General features: G+C 42.4%; 1 protein-coding gene across 1 annotated transcript in view; it reads right to left on the bottom strand.

Annotated features, from left to right (window-relative positions):
- The window catches only part of agbl4 (AGBL carboxypeptidase 4), a 323638-nt gene that overhangs the window by 16070 nt on the left and 286811 nt on the right, over positions 1–20757 (bottom strand). The window contains exons 7-9 of the mRNA XM_074635409.1: positions 16732–16821; positions 14228–14342; positions 11500–11611 (exon numbers count right to left, since the gene is read on the bottom strand). Of these exons, the coding sequence (XP_074491510.1) occupies positions 11500–11611; positions 14228–14342; positions 16732–16821 (317 nt within the window). The remainder of the gene's footprint in view (positions 1–11499; positions 11612–14227; positions 14343–16731; positions 16822–20757) is intronic.

Raw genomic sequence — 20757 nt, 5'->3', positions numbered from 1 at the left:
GGGCGTGTCTAGCTTGTGAGTGACAGGTCGCTACCATGGTGTTGTCCGGTCTGAGAGTTGTCCGTGCTTTCGTCTTCAAACTTTAACCCTTTTACAGTGTGTTTTCAGTTCGGTTGTACTTAGCTCCATCCTCTTGTGTCACTATTATACACACAAAAAACATACTTATTAATATTATATTCCATTTCTGCCTATAGATCCCCCTAAATACTACACACTGGTCCTTTAAACGATATTTTAGTTCAACAATGCACTCTCTTCAGGTTGTTGGATTACATTAATATACTACAAGAAACTGTCCAATTTAGCTGCATGTAAATTAAGATTGAATTTAACCACCTAACCACAGAGCTGCTACATGTTTTTATCTCGCTTGTACTGTATTTGAATGGATCAGCAGAGGGCAGGCGTGATTTATAATATTGCTGTATATCTAACAAAAAAGAAGGTGTATTCCTTTAACCCCAATTCTAAACCTTAAACCTTAAACCACCATCTGAAGACCAGCAAAAATTACCTCACTTGGCAAAAGAACCCTCCTCACTTCAATGGTCTTAAACTGATTGTGACAAGGGCAGGAATACAAGCACCCTCACCACCACCACCCACACACACACCTCCTGACCCTTAACTCTGGAGCAGCACCAACCAGCATCCCTCCTCTCTCTATCTTATCACTCCATTCTCCTTCCCCTCTTCTTCTTCCTTCTCTTTATCTCCCTCCTTCCCTCCCTCTCGCTCCGCTCATTACACATTCAGCACCACACCTCGTTCCCCGTGGGTCGTAAAGAGGAGGAGAGGAAGGGAAGGATGAGAGGATGGAGAAGGAGAGATAGTGGGAGGGAGAGCAGAGAGAGAGAGGGAACAACAAAGACGGACAAAAGACAAAGAGAGAAAACGATGCGTATGGGTTTGTGACTGTGTGTGTGTGTGTGTGTGTGTGTGTGTGAGAGAGAGAAAGGCAGAGCGGCGGGGAAGAGCAAACAGAAAAAAACATATAGAGATGGGGGGTGCAAAGAGAGAGAAAGAGAGGAAATAAGTACATAAGAGAGAGTGAAAAAGAGAGAAAGACAGAGAGAGATACAGAGAGACATAGAGATGTGTGTCGGGAGGTGTAGAGAGATTGACAGGAGAGAGAGAGAAAGAGAGAGAGAGAGAGGGAAGCGGTGCTTGGGCGGCCCGGGCGACGCAGTGTGCCTGTGTTTGAAATTCCGCTCACAGCCAAAGCAATTTCCTGGCGGTGGCTGTGCTGTCAGCTGCTTGGCTGGCTGGCGGTGAAATATGGTGGCTGGGAGTCGGCCACTAGCAGCCCCCGACAACCTGATGGATGGAGCCCCAGAGGAGAGGAACAGCAGCAGGAGAAGGTGGAGGAGGAGGAGGAGGAGGAGGGGGTAGAGGAAGACAGTGTGAGGGGAGGAGGGAGGGAGAAACAACAGAAAAACAAAAAAGAGCATAAGGAAAAAAAAGCTAAATGCAGCCAAGTGAGCAGAGGGAGAAATACATATAGAGACATAAAAGGGAATAGAGGATGAAAAGAAAGAGGGGGGGGATGGAGAAAGTGGAACAGAGGAGAGGGAGGGAGTTTAGAGGGAGTGAGAGAGGTAAATCCAGCTCCATTAGGCAGAGGAAGGAGGGTGGAAGGAGTGTCAACCAACCAGCCAGGGTCTCGACGAGGGAAACCAGCCTAATAATCACCTGGGTCTCTCCCCTCTGGAGGGCATGGAGGCTGGGAGGAGGAGGGAGGAGATAGAGGTGGATGTATTGGAGGGGGGTGATCAAAAGTGGCAGGTTGCTTATAGCAGAGGTTAACTGGCTGTTACATGCTTACATACTGTAGAACCCCAGTGAATAACTGATTTAAATCGATGACTACACTACATGGTCAAAAGTATGTAGATAAAAATACACTAATATGTAATTATTGACATTAAAATGCTGCTAATACTCTCCACTCTTTTGGTAAAGCTTTACACAAGATTTTAAAACTTGGCAGCAGAGATTTGCTGGCATTAACCCAGAAGTGAATTGTGAGATCGTCTGATTGTGAGAAGTCTGATTATAAAGAAGTCTATGAGAAAATGACCCTACTTCTCACTTGATTTATTACCTCAGTAAACATTGTCAACATGAGTTTATGGTCTCAATCGCTAGTTTCAAGTCTTCTTCAATACAGCATGATGTTCATTTAGTACATATGCTTTTAGAGTCAAATAGACCACAAAGCAGGGTATGCTTTAGGGATTGGCTGCCTGTTGATTAACAGGTCACTACCACGGCGTTGTCCGGTCTTGGTGTTGTCCGTTTTTTTCGTCTTACAGCTTTAACCCTTTCACAGTGTGTTTTCAGTTCATGAAAGTTAATTATAACATTTTGGTAGCCTAAAAATGTCCTATTCAGCATTCAGTTGTACTTAGCTCCACCCTCTCGTGTCACTTCTGCTTGCAAAAAGCCAACATGGTGACAGACAAAAACCAAGATGGTGACGGCTAAAATGCAGAACTCAAGGCTTCCAAACGTCAGTCCAGAAAACCAAAGGGTGACGTCACGGTGACTACGTCCACTTCTTATATAGAGTCTATGAGTATAACCAACCATGACCCTTACTTTAGAATATAAAATGTACCATAATTGTACTTGGCTTGCCCTGTAGATGATCATTAAGCTTGACAGAAAATCCTTGTTACAGCAGAAACAAGGAAGTTAAATTGTGTTTTTGATAGATGTGCATCTCCAGGTACCATCCCACTTGATTTGGGCAAAGATGGCAATAGCCAAAAACCAAGAACCAAGCCGAACTCAAGGTTTCAAAACGGCAGTCTACAAACCAATGGGTGACTTCATGGTGACCACGTCCACTTCTTAAATACAGTCTATGGTTGTCCCCAAACTAGGGCCATAAAGTTGGAAGCACACTAAACACTGGTCTAAAGTATCATTGTATTCACTTAGTTGGAACTGAGGTGCCCTGCCTGAACCATGAAAACAGCAAGTGTCCACAGTGCATGGCCAAAACTGTATGGTATGTATGGCAAAAAATATGTGGAGGTTACCCATGTCCACATACTTTTGGCTATACAGTTTATCTTGTATGACAAAGAAGTGGTATCCAAACCACCTGATATAGATATTTATCTTCATGAAGTGAAAGTACATCATCCGGAAGAAACCCAGACAAACCCACAGAGAGAACATGCAGAGAAAGAAGGCGTGGGACCTAAAGCCACATCCTGTTTGTTGTGGGTGAAAACACAAACCAGACTCAGTTCAGTCTAGGCTATCCTTGTCCTGATTCAACCCAACGTTTCTCCTTCACAGCTTCATGTAAAGGACAGCAGAGGAGCAGCAGTAGTAGCTATCATCCATGGAGCCCCCACAATGTCATGTCCAGGCTTACTACAATACTCAGTTAATGCCGTGTCAATCAAACTGAGACGGTTCTGAAGGCCCCACCACTGTGATTGATGCTTCAATTAACAACCCGCTCTGACCTCCAGAATTGTTCATTTGAAATTGTAATTAAGCAATTAGGGGCAATTAAGAAACAGAGACTGCTGAATGAAAGTCAGAAGACAATTTGAGAGAGTGAGAGAGAGAAACAGAGAGAGAGAGCACGCTGTCCAAATTAAACCTCTCAGAGAGAAACAAAAGCCCCATCTCTCCGCAGAAACTCCAGGGAACTCTCAACTTGTGGTGAACTTGCAGCGGCCGCAAACAGTTTAGTGTAAAACCTAGAAGGTCAAATGAATGAATTTTGTCAGACAAGTACTTATCTCCTGCATATTAATTAGAGCGGGGTGCGGCGAGGGCCGTAAATGCCGGGCTTATCTTTACACGGAAAGGAAAAGGAGCTGATTGAAGCAGGATTACAAGCTCCTGAATAAAGCTCCTGGCATCAGCAGCATACCTTTTGAGGAGAAGGGAAACTGCTGCTTGTTCAAGAGAAGAAAGTTGAACTTAGTCGCCATGTAATGCATATTATCCAACATTAAAACATTGACTATAATGCCTGTGGGAGATGTAACACAGGATTTTATCTGTTTTAACAAACTAGCAAATTTAGCCAACGCTAGTTTCACGAGTTGGTTGAAAAGCTGCCTCTGGTTGACCTTTAAATTTAAACAGCTGATTCATTTTAAGACCCTGACACACCATGCCAACGGTCGGCCAATGTCAGGTGAGCGTCTGTGGCCCTTGCTTTTGCGGTGTGTCCCGCACCGTCGGCTCTAATCTGCCCGTGTCGGCGGCAGCGACGGGTGGAAACCTGCGGCCCTGCAGCGAAAGCTAGACCGGAGAGGCCAGACACAGCCATCCAACGGTAAAGATAAAGTAAGCACTCTACATATATTGACCATCATCTTTTCTTGTAAAATGTCTGGTGTAATCGGTAACACCGATGTTGTCACAAGTTTATTAACCAGTGGGAAAATTTCCTCACCGTCACATCCCTAATTTGCAGCTTATGTTAGAGCAGACAGACACACTGTTCACTCAAAAACGAAGCCACTATCCAACCGCTTTATATACGAAGTATCGATCTTAATAAGGCCCAGAGATTCCACAATTGGAGAAATTCAAAACTTCAATCTCAAGTCAACTAGTTAAATCTGGGCTGTGAAAGCCAGAGTGGAAACCTCTCATTCACTTATGTGATAACAAAGTGAATGATGAAGTGCCCTTAAGCAAGGTACTAGTCTGTTCCAGTGGAGCCACAAAGGTGTAAATTTGTGAGTAAACTGTGTGAGTATCAAACATGCAGAGTCAAACTTTCCCACACAAAAAGGATAGAAAGAAAAAACGTCATATTACTTATAAACTGTAAAACTCTACCCAACATTTCATTAGTTAGAGAAGCCAATTCAGGTCACGGGGGGCACATGGTCAGTGACCCTCTAATGATGTAGCAGTGACAGAACATGGCAGATGGCATGACCTGCTTCATGGACGAGAGTAAATGACACAAAACTCTCCCTCCGTCTGTCTCCGTCTCTCTCATTGTCTCTCTCTCTCTCTCTCTCCCTCTCAATCGGTACTGTGCTCTCAAATTGATGGCGGTATTTGTCTGTTTATGAACACAGAGGTGACTTGTAATCAGCCTGAACGGGCGCAGGCTGCCCTCTGCTTTGGGCCTGTTAGTGCCACATAAGCTGCCACATCTGTTGGGAAGGCAAGCCAGGAGAACAGGTGAAGGAGAAGAGAAGGAGGGTGATACTGTAGGTGCAGACGGGAAGAGGCGGTAAGAAAAGACAGCAAAGAGGAGGAAGAGGGGATGTTTAGAAAAACTAATTTGAACTATTATGTAAAAAACTAAAATACGGTAAAAGCCTGTGAACTAAGTTGATAAAAAGGCATAGAAATTGCTATCTTCATCTGTGAAAAGCAGCTTCAGCTTCCGATGGAGGGAGAATAAAAAGAGGGGCGATGAGGGTAAAACTGGCTGTAAATATCAGAAATGGATCAGAAATGGTTGGTTGACACCAGAGGACAACGCACATGGAGAAAAGAGAGAGAAGACAGGGAGAATAAGACACAAAAAACACCCTGCTTCACACATCGGTATAATGCAAATCTGACTGTTGAACAAAGAAAGACAGACAGAAAAAGAGTGAGACTGCAGGAGCCGCAGACGGAGGGCATTAGGGAGGATTTCAAGGTGCAAAATTCATCTAGGTGCTGTGACAGGACCTAATACGTTTGTTTCAGATAGAAAATTAATTTTCTAATATTTAAAAAGGTCAAAAAGAAGCCAAGGCAACAATGACCTCTTTGTCATCCTTAACAAATTATCCAAAATGGCAGTGTCAAATTGGTGGGGATATGTCGGCCGGTGATGAATGCTTCTGGTAATCAGCCAATCAAAAATAATTCTTCCCCTGCTTTTGATAAATGAGCTGGAAAAGCAACGCTTTAGGAAGGAGATGGGTCCATTTGTTTCTTTGGTCTCTTTTCCTTTTTTTTCTCCCTCTCCATTTCTCTCTTTTCAAAACAAACAACAGGGTAGCTTGGGAACAGATTATAGCTCCTTGCATCACTGACTCGTTCAGCCATTTTCCCTGCTGACCAATGTTCAGCTGCAGATGGTAAATGATGGAATTTTATGAAACAGCTTGAGCAAGCTTGCCTTCAGATGGATGGAGAGGAAGTTAGCCAGTTTATGAGCATAAACTTAGTTGCCATTCACACAATGACTGTGCTTGATCACACCTCTATTTTACATTTCACATTGTATTTTATTATGTGAAGAATATGTGCAAAATCCATTTAAAAGCTGCATTCAGCAATTTTGGACCACCGGGGGCAGAAAAACAAACTCGCTAACAGAACTTTGATTTGCTATCAGCTTAAAGGGATAGTTTGGGTGTTTTGAAGTGGAGTTGTATGAGGTACTTATCCATAGTCGTTGTGTTACCTACAGTAGATGGAGGTAGACATGCCCCCAGTTTGGAGAAACAGACAGGAGTTACCGCACTGAGCCAAAGCAATGTACTGCTGTGGACAGGGTCGGCAGCAAAACATATTTTAGCCACCTAAAAAAATCTACACCCGATTAAGTGTACGCTATGTTTAGAGTAGAGCAGCGGGACGCTATTTGCTTGGCAGCGCAATTAGGGGTGCATTTCACTCTTTACAGGTGCTTTGAGAATTACACGGTTTCTTTTTGTCTTATTTGTGCAGGTTTAGCGACCGCAAAAGCCGCACAGTCCTTGAATTCGCCCCCTAGTGGGCTCCTCCTCCACCCCACGATCCACCTGTAGGCTTTGATTTAAACATCCTCTGAAGGGGGAATATCTGTTGTCATCATTTCACAATCTGTCCTTATGTGAGTTGTGAGGGGTGACAAATGTATAGCTTTGATGCCAAACTGTAAAAGTACATACTCTGTATTCATATATTGATATAACGGTTCCAAGTGAGCTGGCTGATGGGAATTTAAGTCATTGATTTTAAAACCTCATTTCTTGTTCAGGACAGAGTTTGTATAAACACCAGTGAGTGCAAATGTTCTGAGCGGTGTTGAATTTATATACAAATATTTGTCAAATAAAGGTTTCCAGCCATCAATACCAATGCTGCTTAGATTGCTCCAGCAACAAGCTTTGATTTAAATGGCACTTGTCTGGGAACTCGCAGTCAGTTATTGAAGTTATTGCCTGAACAGAACAAGGAAGCTATTTTCCCAGCAGAAAGAGAGTGCTGCTGAATTCACAATGATGGAGAATCACTTTGGAGTGACGAGGGTGTCTGTCACAAGAATGGTTGATGGGGTTTCAAACTGAATGGGCTCCTTTGTGCAACGGAGGGCAATGTGACTTTGAATTATGATGCCTTATACACAGAACTGTGGGTATCTAAAGTAGTAAAGAAGTCGTGGCGATTGACAAAAAGTCAGGGTCAGATTTATGTACACAAAGGCCCAAAGAACATTTGCAATGCACCTTGAATTCAATTAGCTTTCTCAATCTGCATTGATTTTTACTAAAGTTAGGAACATACCTAAAGATTACTGAAACTTACAAAGACTAAACAGCCCACATATGATGACTTACTGATGCCTGCATACTCAGTTTTTACTTAGTTTTTAGTCTTGACACTCAGAAAGAAGCACATATTGAACGGCTCAGTAAATACAGTGGACAACACTCGACTGTTGTTGAATGTTATTAGAGTTGTATTACTAGGAAATCGCCAAAATAATGTGGAATGGTACCTACTGTACAGATGCACATCTATCAAAAACACAATTTAACTTCCTTGTTTCTGTCAAGCTTTAAGTTCATCTACAGGGGAAGCAAAGTACAAATACTGTACATTTTATATTCTAAAGTTAGGGTCATGGTTGCTTATACTCATAGACTGTATACAAGAAGTGGATCTAGTCACCGTGACGTCACCCACTGGTTTGTGGACCGCTGTTTTGCAGCTTCGAATTCATAATTTTGTCTGTCGCCATCTTGGTAATTTGCAACCAGAAGTGACACGAGAGGGTGGAGCTAAGTACAACCGAACGCTGAACAAGACATTCTAAGCGACCAAAATGAACTGAAACACACTGGGAAAGGGTTAAAGATTTAAAAGGCGAAAACACAGACAACTCCCAGACTGGAGAACGCCGTGGTAGCAACCTGACAATCACAAGGTAGCCACGCCCTAAAGCATACGCTGCTTTATGGTCTATTTGACTCTAAATGGGAGCATAATTTATGAAATGAACATCATGCTGTATTGAAGAAGACTTGAAACTAGAAGGATTATAGCAATATGTTGTGAATAGAGAAAAATTGAGGGACTGTAACTCTGCCTTTACCGATTTAACCGTGCTTATCAGGAACAGTCCATTACAATTTATTGTAGCCTACAGACACCATTAACATTTACTGTATTTGTCCTATTTCTGCATCAGCATCAAGACCTGCATTCCTAACACTTTTACAAAGTCAACAGCAAGCAACAACATTACGAAGACAAAACAGGGCTGCTGTAATAAAGCTATATTAGCTAGCTTGCGGCCACCCTGCCACCCACCTGTGTGAGCGACTCGCTAAATCTCTGGGAACTGTTTTCCACACTTTGGATCGGACAGCTGAATACTATTTCAGACGCATGGACATCATAAAGTTTAGGCTAATGTCTTACTCTGACAAATGATTATTAGGTTAATGTGTCTGTATTCGATTCAGAACTACCGATCTGTTACTTGCAAACTCTGGTTTTTAGGTACATTTGTGGGGTACAGTGTGAACAATCTAGGGTTATCCTCAATCAAATAAAGTCTTAGTCGACTAACACACAGATCTGTAAAACTTTCTCCAAAAAGAATTGTACAAAAGCACCACTTTAAATATTGTGTTTACCAGAGATGTGCTCATAAGTTTCTTGGGAAATAAATATTTACTGATCAACTAAAGAAATCTAAGTCGACTAAGACCAAAATGACAAATTAGTCGACTAATCGATTAAGTATCCTTAGAAAAATCCCCTGAGAATTGATAATGACCTCCCATTCCGGCTTCCTCTCAGTCTTCTACTGTAGTTTTTAAACAAATGACCACACTGAGTTAGCAGCTAGTATATGAGTCACATATGCTAGTTTAGCCCAACTGCTCAGCTGTAGCCGCCGCTGATCTCCTGTTAATGGAGTCCTCCAGCAGAGCCCTCCAACCCTGGTAGCCTCATTAGACTCTATGCCCGCTGTGTGAGATGAGCATGAATGGAGGGCAGCAGCACACGGCCTCCTGGCTGCAGAGTTGGCATTGAGACTGGCATCTGGGAGCCCCAGACATGAGTAGTGTGTCTGATGGGATTAACTGGCTGTGGCGAGAGAGACACACAGAAGAGGAGAGGTTGCCCAAGCCTCCAAATTAACTCTGCAAGACTAAAGGCAATCATCAGGGAGAAGGGGGGGACTACAGGAGGAGGGCAAGTGCTGGTGGGATGGTTATCAACAGCGAAGGAGAGGGATCGGGAGGCATCTGACCAGCAGGAGTGGATTTAGGAAACATATGGCCCAATACTGTGATGACTGGAGGCCACATCTACCGAGCCAGAGAATTCAAAGTCACTGAGGCGATTAAGTTCTTTTAGGCTATAGCAACATATGGTAAAAAGCAGGAGAATGTACAGGCAATGACTCTACATCAGTGGTTCCTGACCTTTTCCTGCTTGTTACTTGTTTAATTTGAATAATTTTTAGAGGCCTGAAGAGGTTAAATCAAACAATATTTCAGAAGAAAAGAGCAAAGAATGGTTAAAAGCCTGCAAAATAAATATATTAGTTGTTAAATTATTGTTTTATTATTTACATTATTATGACTTAGGGCTGTCAAAGTTAACGCAATAACACGTTAACGCAATTTCATTTTAACGCCACTAATTTCTTTAACGCATTAACGCAACTTGCGATATTTAGATCGTAGCGGGCTCAGTTTTAAAGCTACAGTGATGATGCTGACATCATATGAAACTAGAAAACCCTAAGGAATCCATTGTTACCAACCATGTCATACTAGTTTGTCGCGAAGGAGGCTAAATAATGCTGCAAACTTATGCTAAATTTTGGTGAGGAAAAACCGGCATGGCCATTTTCAAAGGAGTCCCTTGACCTCTGACCTCAAGATATGTGAATGAAAATGGGTTCTATGGGTACCCACGAGTCTCCCCTTTACAGACATGCCCACTTTATGATAATCACATGCAGTTTGGGGCAAGTTAGTACACTGACACACTGACAGCTGTTATTGCCTGTTGGGCTGCAGTTTGCCATGATTTGAGAATATTTTTTATGCTAAATGCAGTACCTGTGAGGTTTTTTTTGGACAATATTTGTCATTGTTTTGTGTTGTTAATTGATTTCCAATAATAAATATATACATACATTTGCATACAGCAAGCATATTTACCCACTCCCATGTTGATAAGAGTATTAAATACTTGACAAATCTCCCTTTTCAGGTACATTTTGAACAGATACAAAATGTGTGCTATTAATCACGATTAAATATTCTAATCAATTGACAGCCCTATTATTATTATATTAGTATTTTTCTTTTAATTTCCTACACCTGCAATCATCTCGTGACCCCTTAGATTCATCCCCTGACCTTTGAGAGGGGCTTAAGCCCAAGGTTGGGAATCACTCCTCTACATAATGGTATGATAGTTGCAATTTATTTGTAAAAATATGCATCTGAGAGAGAAAAATACCTATGCTGGCAGGGGAAACATGCATTTGAGACCTGTTTGTCTGTGCATTGCAGTATTCTCGTCGTGTGATGAGTGAGTATGTGTATGTGTCTGTTTGCTCAGGATGAGTATGTGTGTGTGTGTTTGCGTGTGTGAATGACAGGCATGAGTGGATCACACTGCCATGACAGAGTCTATCGATCAGTGTGTCAGCGCCGGGGGAAAAGGTTAATCTGCCCGATGCCAGCCCCGCGCCTCACCCCATCTCTGGCCTGCCCTGCATCCCGCCCCGGCCCGCTCCCTCTCTTATCAGGATTAGAGGAGTGTACAAAAGGGCAGAGTATTCCCAGGACACACACTGACCTTCAGTAATCCCACCAACCTGCCGCTCTGCTTATAATTAACATCAGGAACAAAGACAAAAATCCCTGGCCTGCCTTTGTAGCGTTCCTCTGACTGAAAGACTCAAAATGGAGAAGGTAAAAGTTACAGTAGAGTTAGAGACTGAAAGCATAGACTTGCTTCAGTAATATGTTTTGAATGGCCAAGAGACCAAAGCTGACATTCTGGAGGTGCTGACTAACCTATCCCGGCTCCCCAGAGCACACACCCTAAACACAGATTTGAGAAACATGCTGAACCAAGCAGGGAGGCAGAAAACTGTTCTCGGGACCAGCAGACATTGGTGGTGAAGGAATGTTGAGCACAGTATGGAGGACATGTGTGCATAATACATACGTGTGTGTGTGTGTGTGTGTGTGTGTGTGTGTGTGTGTGTGTGTGTGTGTGTGTGTGTGTGTGCGCGCTCGCTCGCTCGCTCACCGGGTCTTGGTTCATCTGCACTATGAGTTGTTTGACAGCGTGCAGCGTGGGCTGGGCCCATGGAGAGGGATCCTGCCAGTGGCGATTCAGGTCGAAACCCATCAGAGAACACCTGTACACATACACACACACACACACACACACACACACACACACACACACACACATACACACACACACAGAACTTTTATAGAAAACTATAATGCAGTCTGGCTTACAAAAAATATTAAACATCATTAAAGGTACCCTGCAGAATTTCTGACTACTAGTAGCGCTGTGGAGCGATGTTTCTAAGAGTGGGTTTTGTTCGTATCTTGTGCACGCATGCAAGTGCCGTCAATAATTTCACACTATTTCACTGATTGTAGGTTGGTGGCAGTAATAAACCAATACATTTAGCGGATTATATTACTTGCCCACCGCACCCACCGTCGTTTTGCTTTTTTTTTAATAGAAATAAAAACCCATTTAGTTAATTTTTGCGTATCACCGTGTTATCAATACATAGTTGGACGAGGGATGGTGAAAGTGTCTGCTTCGTACGGAGTCTCAGCTCAGAGTAGCAGGAGTCAGATTTCACACACACAAGACGAGAGAGAGAGTTGAAAGATAAGACGATGACGGAGGATTTGATGTCAAAACGAAAAGCAAAAGCATCTATTTGCCAATATTTCGTATTGAAACCCAATGCTATAAAGAAACCATAAGGTTAATGAGGCAATCGCCGTGCGAAGGACAGAGCAGTCACAGCTGGTGTTACGTTGAAGTCTGTTCCCCCGTTGAATAGTGTTTCCCTCCTGTTAAAATGATAGCGCTGCCCTCGATAGTTAGGGATACGGGTTGATTCAGGTTTAGGTAGGGGGAAACACATATCGACGGGAAACATTACTCGACACAACAACGGTGTGCGCAGCGCAACAGCGCCAGGTGGAAACCTGCGGCCCCACAGCAGATCTCGACCGGAGAGGCTAGACACACAGCCATCCGACGTTAAAGATCAAAGTAAGCGCTCTACATACTGTATATACATACATATTGAGCGTCATCTTTTCTTGTGAAATGTCTGGTGTAATCAGTAACACCGGTGTTTAGTTTATTTACCGGTAGGAATATTTCCTCACTGTGACATCCCTATCCTAAATCACTGCCTCATTCACTCACTCCCTATAATGACACTGGGTAGTTTACTCTCGAGCAGTAAATCAAGACCACAGACTTATGAACCACAGACATTTGGCTTCATCACTGATCACTGGCTGACAGGTATAGAGCCACCCAAAGCCAATATGCATCTATAAAATGTGACACGTTGCATTTGGGCATTGTTACCAGAAAGTACTGTGCATGGCACGGACACTGTTTTTTGTTCCATTGCGGGAATTTATAAGGGCACCATATGGCACAGAAATTTCATACTCAGAACTCAGACACTCAAATAAAGTGGTGGAGGTTAAATATAGTGTATTATATAGTAAATAGAGAGTGATTTATGAGGAAGGAAATGCATTCAACACATTTATTAGGGCTGGAGGATAGGCCTACACACACATTTTTATTGAGAAACAGTAAATAGAAAAATAAAAAAACATTTCGTTTACTCTACAGTGTACCTTTAAGTAAATATATACAATCGATATAGTTTATGGAGCCCCCAAAAGGCCATGGTGGGAATTATTCTCAGAACTACTATTTTAACATAAAATGTATTGTGAGGGAACACAGAGGTAAATCAGACAACAAATTCCCAATGTGACCTTTTGGGGGCTCCTTAATAGATGAATAGATGGATGGATATAATGGATAGATGTAAACAGGTACTGTATAGAGGTGGATTGCTACTCTCAAGTGTTACTAGCAACCTGCAATTGCCATAATGGGATGTTTGCATGTATAGATGCACCCTGCGCTGCCCTGTTTGTTGTCATGTGCATCTTCGACATTTACTAAAGCCCTTAGTAATCATACAGGAGTCACTGATACTGAAGAGCGACTGAGCAGAGCAGCCAGCCATGAACAAAATACTCATCCCAGGTTAACTGACATTGATTCTTTGCTCTGCGTGTATCCATTTCAGTCTGCTCTGCACTGTATCCTGCGGGGACGGCTGTGTGGCATCTGTGTGCCTGAGAGAGACGCATGCATGTGAGAGCATGTGTGATTGGTGAGGTGAGGACTATCACTACTCACGTTCTGTCAATACGCTGCTGATCATGTGAAAGCAAGCTAATGAAAATAGCCTTTAAGCAGTCACCAATCACAGTCTACAATATTCTAGAGATTGTCACTGTTGGGGGAGCAACTGAGATTCCCTGCATGTATTTTTTGGCGGCAGTGTCGAGGCACCGCCACTAGATGGCACTCACAAACACACTGGGAGCACGCTGCTGATGCTTATCTCAGTGTGCATTAGTATTCCTGGGGCTGAGCCTATTAAGTAAAAGGCAATTATGAAGAAGGGAAAGAGAAGAGAGGAAAATAGAGGAGAGGAGGATGCCCACAGAGCTGCAGCAACAGTGTTAAAGACAGAGAGGATGGACAGAGAGGCTGGCAGAGAGAACAGCCCTGCAGCCAAATACTATCTTCTAACAAATGCACTGCTGTGAGCTATATGAATTCATTAAGCTCCCTAAAGGTGGAGTTAAGAGAGCATAATCCCCCGTAAAACAATGTAATGTGTGAATTCTACGCAGCGTAGCGATGCATTCAAATTAAGAATTAAAACGGGTACCTGTAGTTTCCCAGGTAGACTCCATCAGGATTCAGCATGGGGACGATCTTGAAGATCACATGATCTCTCAGGATCTGAGCCACAGGATGCTGGCTTACCAGGAAGTCGATCACACCTATAAAACACACACACACACATATAAAAATCCACACACACAGAGAGAGAGAGGGAGAGAGAGAGAGAGAGAGAGGGAAATAGACTTGAAAAGAAAAGCGAAGACGGGCTGGCAGTTAATTGAGTTTTGAGAAACAAAAGGAGAGGGAAGGACAGCGAGGGGGCATCGTCAGAATCGGGGGAGGAATAGGAGACGTCAAGCCTAAATCGATACAAATGGAATGGAGCTGACGGCGCTGGAAAAACAGACAGCACACAGCGGGCGAGAAGCCAACTCATCTGATTCATGATGATGCACACACACACACTGAAACACACTCACACACACTGATACTGTAGGTAGATTAGATAGATAGATAGACAGATAGATAGATAGATAGATGGATAGATGGATAGATGGATAGACAGATAGATAGATAGATGGATAGACAGATAGATAGATAGATAGATAGATAGATAGATAGATAGATAGATAGATAGATAGATAGATAGATAGATAGACAGATAGATGGATAGACAGATAGATAGATGGACAGATGGATAGATGGATAGATGGATAGATGGATAGACAGATAGATAGATGGATAGATATAGGGATAGATAGATAGATAGATAGATATATGGATAGATAGACAGATAGATAGGTAGGTAGATAGATAGATAGATAACACAAACGCCATCTCTACACCTCATTAACGTTAATGGACTATCCTCCGTCTGCCTCACTGAGTCAAAATAGTGGACAGGGACCAGCGCTAAAGGTAAGGCCGTGCCCTCCGTCCCTTTATCGCACCGGCCCTCCCCTCTTCAGACCGGCTCCCTATAAACATGGAAGTGGGACCCAGAAGGAGCGAACCTGCCCACTCACCTCAGTCTGAGCAGGAGGAAGGGAGCTAAAAGTCATTAAATCCTGCTAAAACTATCGTACTGCACAAGGAGACAATTTCCCAAAGGTTCTCGGGTTTTCAAACTGTTTTATTAGTTTTGAGACAATGCAACCCTACGATATCCTCAGATTGTATTTCCTGAGATATTATATAGAAGCACAGGTTCTTGTACCTATTCCTGTAACACTCAGACATCTCAGGTGCAGGTGCGGAGCATATGTCTGTATGTGGCATGCTTCTGAAAATGTTGAGAAATTTAAAGGGGCACTCCTGGTGCTCAGTTTCATACCTGGTGTTCAGTTTACTAAGCATGGGGAGTACTCAGCCCTTTGAAAACAGTTCTATAATGTCACCTGTGGCTGTCAACAGGGTTATATCTGTCTAATTTATAACTAAAAACCTGTATCGAAAACTAGGTCATGGAGAAATATGAGAACAATATCAGGCAGGGGAAATCTAACAAGATGCTGTTGAGTTGCATTATGGGAAATGTAGGATCCAGAATTTTTTGACCCATAATATGGACTACAAATCTGAATATCTCGGCCTCTGCTGCATTGTTACCTTCGCCAAGGCCAAAGGCTTGGCCTTGAAGGAGGTTATGTTTTCACCGGCGTTGGTTTGTTTGTTTGTTTGTTTGTCTGTTAGCAGGATTACTCCAAAAGTTTGTGATGGATTTGAATGACATTTTTGGAGGGGTGAAGTGGCAAAATGAACAATCCATTAGATTTTGGTGGCAATTCGAATCATGGTCCGGATTCAGGATTTTTTTTTTCAAGGATTCCGATCAGTAACGTACAACGTACAATCTTTGTAACGTTAGTTGATAAAGTAATTTTCAAACGGCTAGCTAGCATACTTACCAGTCAGATCAGCCCCAGTAGTCTGGATGAATTAGCTGCCGTTATTCTCTCAAGACAGTAGGCTATGTTGCTACATTAGCTCCCCTACAGCGCCAACAGTGTCGCTGTAGGGGAGCTAAAGAGAGGCAAGGCACTCGGAAGTGTGCATTAACGTCACATCCTTTGGATTTTTCCAGCAAAATCGTCCTGAGTCTTTTACATCAAAATCTGTCCTCAACCGAGGCAACCGAGAAAGTCAGAGAAGGTCTCGGTTTTTAAGTTACGTTACAATCCGTTCACACATCGGCAACACAAGCGAATGTATATTATATCTTTATTTCATCTTTAAGTCTTTATTTTAATGTGGTGTTATTGTGTGTCCCATCTGAGATGGCCCATAAATGTAACTTAGTCTCTTTCAAATTCATTAGTCTATTAATAGCAAACAGTAAATAGTAAGTGTTCCTAAATACAGACAATATATTGAATAATACACTGACTAATAATAAAGCAAATAAAAATGTATAGGCTACCTACTTTTTAAAACCCTTATATAATGAACTCTGACACATCTTGGTGTGCGTGACCAAACAGCATACCGACCAGTGGTGCTGCATCTGAATCGATGAAACAGGGCACCGACCTAACATTAAAACTTTACCTTGACAAATAAAGGAGGCAGGAGACTCTCCGGGGTGAACACGAGATGTAAGAAAGACCAGCTTCTTCTCCTTCTCTGGACTCAGATGGTCTGCGGGGGAGAGAGAGAGAGAGGGAGGAAGGGGAAAGGTGTAAAGACAAAGAGAGAAAGAGGTGTTGTTGTTAATGCATAAAGTTATAGTAGACGTGTATACAGCAATTCTAAAACGTCTCAGTTTTAGATAAGACTAAAACATTATTATCTTAAGTTGGTGTCAGAGAGTAGCCTATTACAGTCCAGCAGGGTGAGAGAGGCTGGGTCAAAACACACACTGACCTGGCCGTCCATATTCAGCCAGACACACATTAATGAAACATCAAACCAACACAGGGCACAGAATATTCAACTGGGCACGGTTGAATTATACATCTACAGAGGTCGGGATCAGCCAGCAACAGGTGTGACCCGATAGAGGTCTTCTTTGATTCACATCTTCAGGTCTGGCTGAAGACTTCTCTCTGGCTAGACACTTCTCTCCTCCCCTGCTCTTTTACTCTGTTGGACAGACAAGTTGTACCTTGGAGACTTTCCTTGAGCATTTTCAGTCACTCAACTGGTGGATTTTTGCATAAATAAGGGTTCATGAACCTTTTGGCATACTTGTCAAATGTGAAAATGTTAAAATGGAGAGATTTAGTCAGAGGTCTTGGATTCTTCCCTCGAATCAATTCAGATCATAGACCTTTTTTTTTACTGCATTCTGGGGATATGAATGACTGTCTGAAACCTTCGATTACACGAGAATGATCTCAAGTGTTTACACGTTTTATTGGATACCTGCTGTGACGAATTTCAGAGGAAATGAAAATGCTCTTTTCTAAAAGTCAAATTAACCCAATTGTAAGAGGTCATGTTAACCTCTTATATCACCATCAGGGCTTGAAGTGGAAAAAAACAAGTGCCAGTACTCCCCTTATTCACATGTTGGCATGTGTATCCGCCGGTATCAGCAATCTCTTGCTCCTATTTATTCATTCATTTGTTATACTTGGGATATGCATCTTCTATAGTAGGCCTATAGGCAGGTATGCATGCAGAGCTGAGATGTGTGAGCTATTCATTCAGGTTTTAGGAGCAGTGTCATAATGCTCGTACGTATTATGCTACAGGATAAAGACACACATTCTGAATATCTCCAGTGAATAAAAGACACTAGGAGATATTGGGTTGTGGGGTCCTCCCTCAAGAAAAGTGTAAAACTATGTAAATTTACATAATTATGGACCATTAATATCACTAAAGATAACTCCAAAAAAGCTTAAAGACTAAACTTACTTACTTAGTTGAATAATTATTTTATTATTCACATATATCACAGCCTTCGTCTGAACATTTAATTGGAAATATTTGCCTTTAAAAATCATATTCTGTAAATCAAAAGAGCAAATTCAGAAAACTTTTAAATAATGTTCCATTAATTATATTTGTTGACAATTAAAATAAAGTTATGACAAACAGTTCAGTCATTATTTAACAAAAAGGATGTGGAAGGACGTATTGTATCGATAAATTACAGCAGCGTCGTTCTCCCCCCCCTCCCTCTCCCCCTCCCCCGTGCTGTGTGTCGGCTCGTCCAGATGCTCTCCACATTGTTTACATATTGTTTATATTTATACAGCTTATGAGGGGCGGTGCAAAAACACTGGCACTGTGCTGTATGTTCATGAACGGCAGCTTGTGAGAAGTGCTGGTACGCAAGAAAAAGTCACGGTACGCCAAAGAGTAAAATGTAGAAGTGCCGATACGGCGTACCGGCGAGTACCGGCCCTCTTTGAGCACTGATTACTGTAGATATTTTGGGCATCATTCTTGCTCACATTCCTCAAATAATATAAAATAAAAACCAGCAGTCTCCGTTCTGCGCTCCAAGCCAACTTTACAATCACAGAGGTCAAAATTTGGCTCTTTTCTTGGCCAATGTTTTTCCTCTAATCTGCTGTTGCTAATGGATGAAAGTGATTGCGTGCCTCATCGCTATACACAAACTTAATATCTTATTGATTCCTCCACCCGCTTCTGCTGAGCAGAGAAAATGCTAATTAGCAACAGGCTATGCACCTTTCCTTCTCCTTAATTCCAATTTAGCCTCACAGCGGTGTGTGTGTGTGTGCTTCTGTGTGTACATGGTGTGTTTGTTTGAGTGGTTAGGGGTCGTAAACAAACAAAAAAAAGAAGCGTTGTTCCATTTAAGTACTCTCCCTCTGATTTTTATTTCGCTTTTCTCTCCCTCTGCCCTTCACAGAGACAAATGGCTTTGCCATTCAGGAGTCTCCGTGGAGCGGGGCGGCCGTTTGTTGTAAATGTGAGTGCTTGCGGTTCGGCCGGCCGCTGGGTGCTCGGTGGCTGTGAAATTCTATCACTTAGAAATTCTACTTCGGCCTCGACCCCAGGCCACCACGCCGGCTCCTGATACAAGAACACACACACACACACACACACATTGTACTGTACAAAGCTGCAATCAGGAAAGAGAAAAAAAAAGCAGACAGCCCTTCTCCCTACAGTAAAACCAAGAACCCAGAAAGTTGTGAGCCAAACCAGAGGCAGCTGCCAAGGTCCCGACTGTCGGGGAATTCAACCATCGTGGCCATGCTACATTTAGTCTCAGTGCTAGTGTGCCCTTGCTGCTTCATCAAAACAATCTCTTACTGCAGGCTCCTGGAGCTTACAATGGATCCACTGTTTATCCCACATCGTCGTGTGTGTGTGTGACTATGTCTCCTCAGGGCTCTCACAAATGCTCCCAGAGTAGCTGTTGTGTTTATGTGTCTGTAGCTCTGCATTCCTCTGTCTCTGGCTGTGCCCAGCCAAGCATTGTAGCACAAAATTAAGTCCCACTATTCCATAGGCACCCCGACGCCCGGAGGGAACCAGCACCATACCAAGTACCACGGCTGGGCGGCTGCATGTAAAGGAAAATCACTTTTTTTTTGGCTCAGGTGTGGGTGACATATAACATGAAGGTTGGGGTCAAGTTATGGTTGAGCACGGCGCTGCAGCAGCATCTCCTGACCTCAAGGTGTCAGTAGAGATCAGCCGGCGGGGGGCTGCCATGAGAGGGAGACGGATAAACAGAGGGAACGGAATAATGTGAAAGAGAAAGCAAGGGATGTGACTGAAAGGTAGCAAAGGCAACACAGATTTCTTTCCTGGAAACTCTTTTTTTTTCTTTGCAGACAGTTTTTAGACATATTAGTAAGAGGGAAGAACAACCCAGAACAGTGATTCAACAAGAAATTGCTGAGCTGAATGTCAAAAGAAACATCACTGCCATTTCATTTATATGACTAGAAACATTTTAATTCAATTCATCATCTTCATTTGTCTTTGAGATGTGCTACATTTTCCCTCTTTAAGTGTGTTATGATGATTGGGTTTGCATTATGTGTGTACATTAGGGCTGCAACTAATGACTATTTTAATTATTGATTATATTTTTGATTAGTGGATTCATTATTTAGTGCATGAAATTATTATTAAAAACGTCAAATATGCACAGCACAATTTCCCAGAGCCCGCCGTGACGACCACTGTGAATTTAGTTCAACTATGGGTCCAAAACACAAAGATATTTAATTTATATTGATATAAAACTAGTAAAAAACAGCAAATACGCACATTTGGGAAGCTGGAATAAGCTAATATTTTACATTTTTGCTTGATAAATGACTTTAACGATTAATCGATTAATAGTTGCAGAATAATTTTCATTGACTAATCGATTAATCAGCAAACTTTTTTAGCACTGCTGCACATTCATTATGGCTGAGAAAAATTTGGAAGTGCAAATGGAAGAAGAAGTATATTGTGACATTCTTTACAAATCCTGACTGAGTGGGGAATGTAAGCTGAGATCTGATGTGGACTAGAGCTGCAACGATTAATTGATTAGCTGTCAATTATTAAATTAATCGCCAACTATTTTGATAATCGTATAATCGGTTTGAGTAATCTTTTAAGGAAAAAAGTCAAAATTCTCTGATTCCA

The sequence above is a fragment of the Sebastes fasciatus genome, chromosome 5 (genome assembly GCF_043250625.1).
Source record: "Sebastes fasciatus isolate fSebFas1 chromosome 5, fSebFas1.pri, whole genome shotgun sequence".
In the NCBI taxonomy this organism is placed as follows: domain Eukaryota; kingdom Metazoa; phylum Chordata; class Actinopteri; order Perciformes; family Sebastidae; genus Sebastes; species Sebastes fasciatus.
Note: the sequence above shows the minus strand (reverse complement) of the source record. Positions and strands in the feature narration are given on the sequence as shown.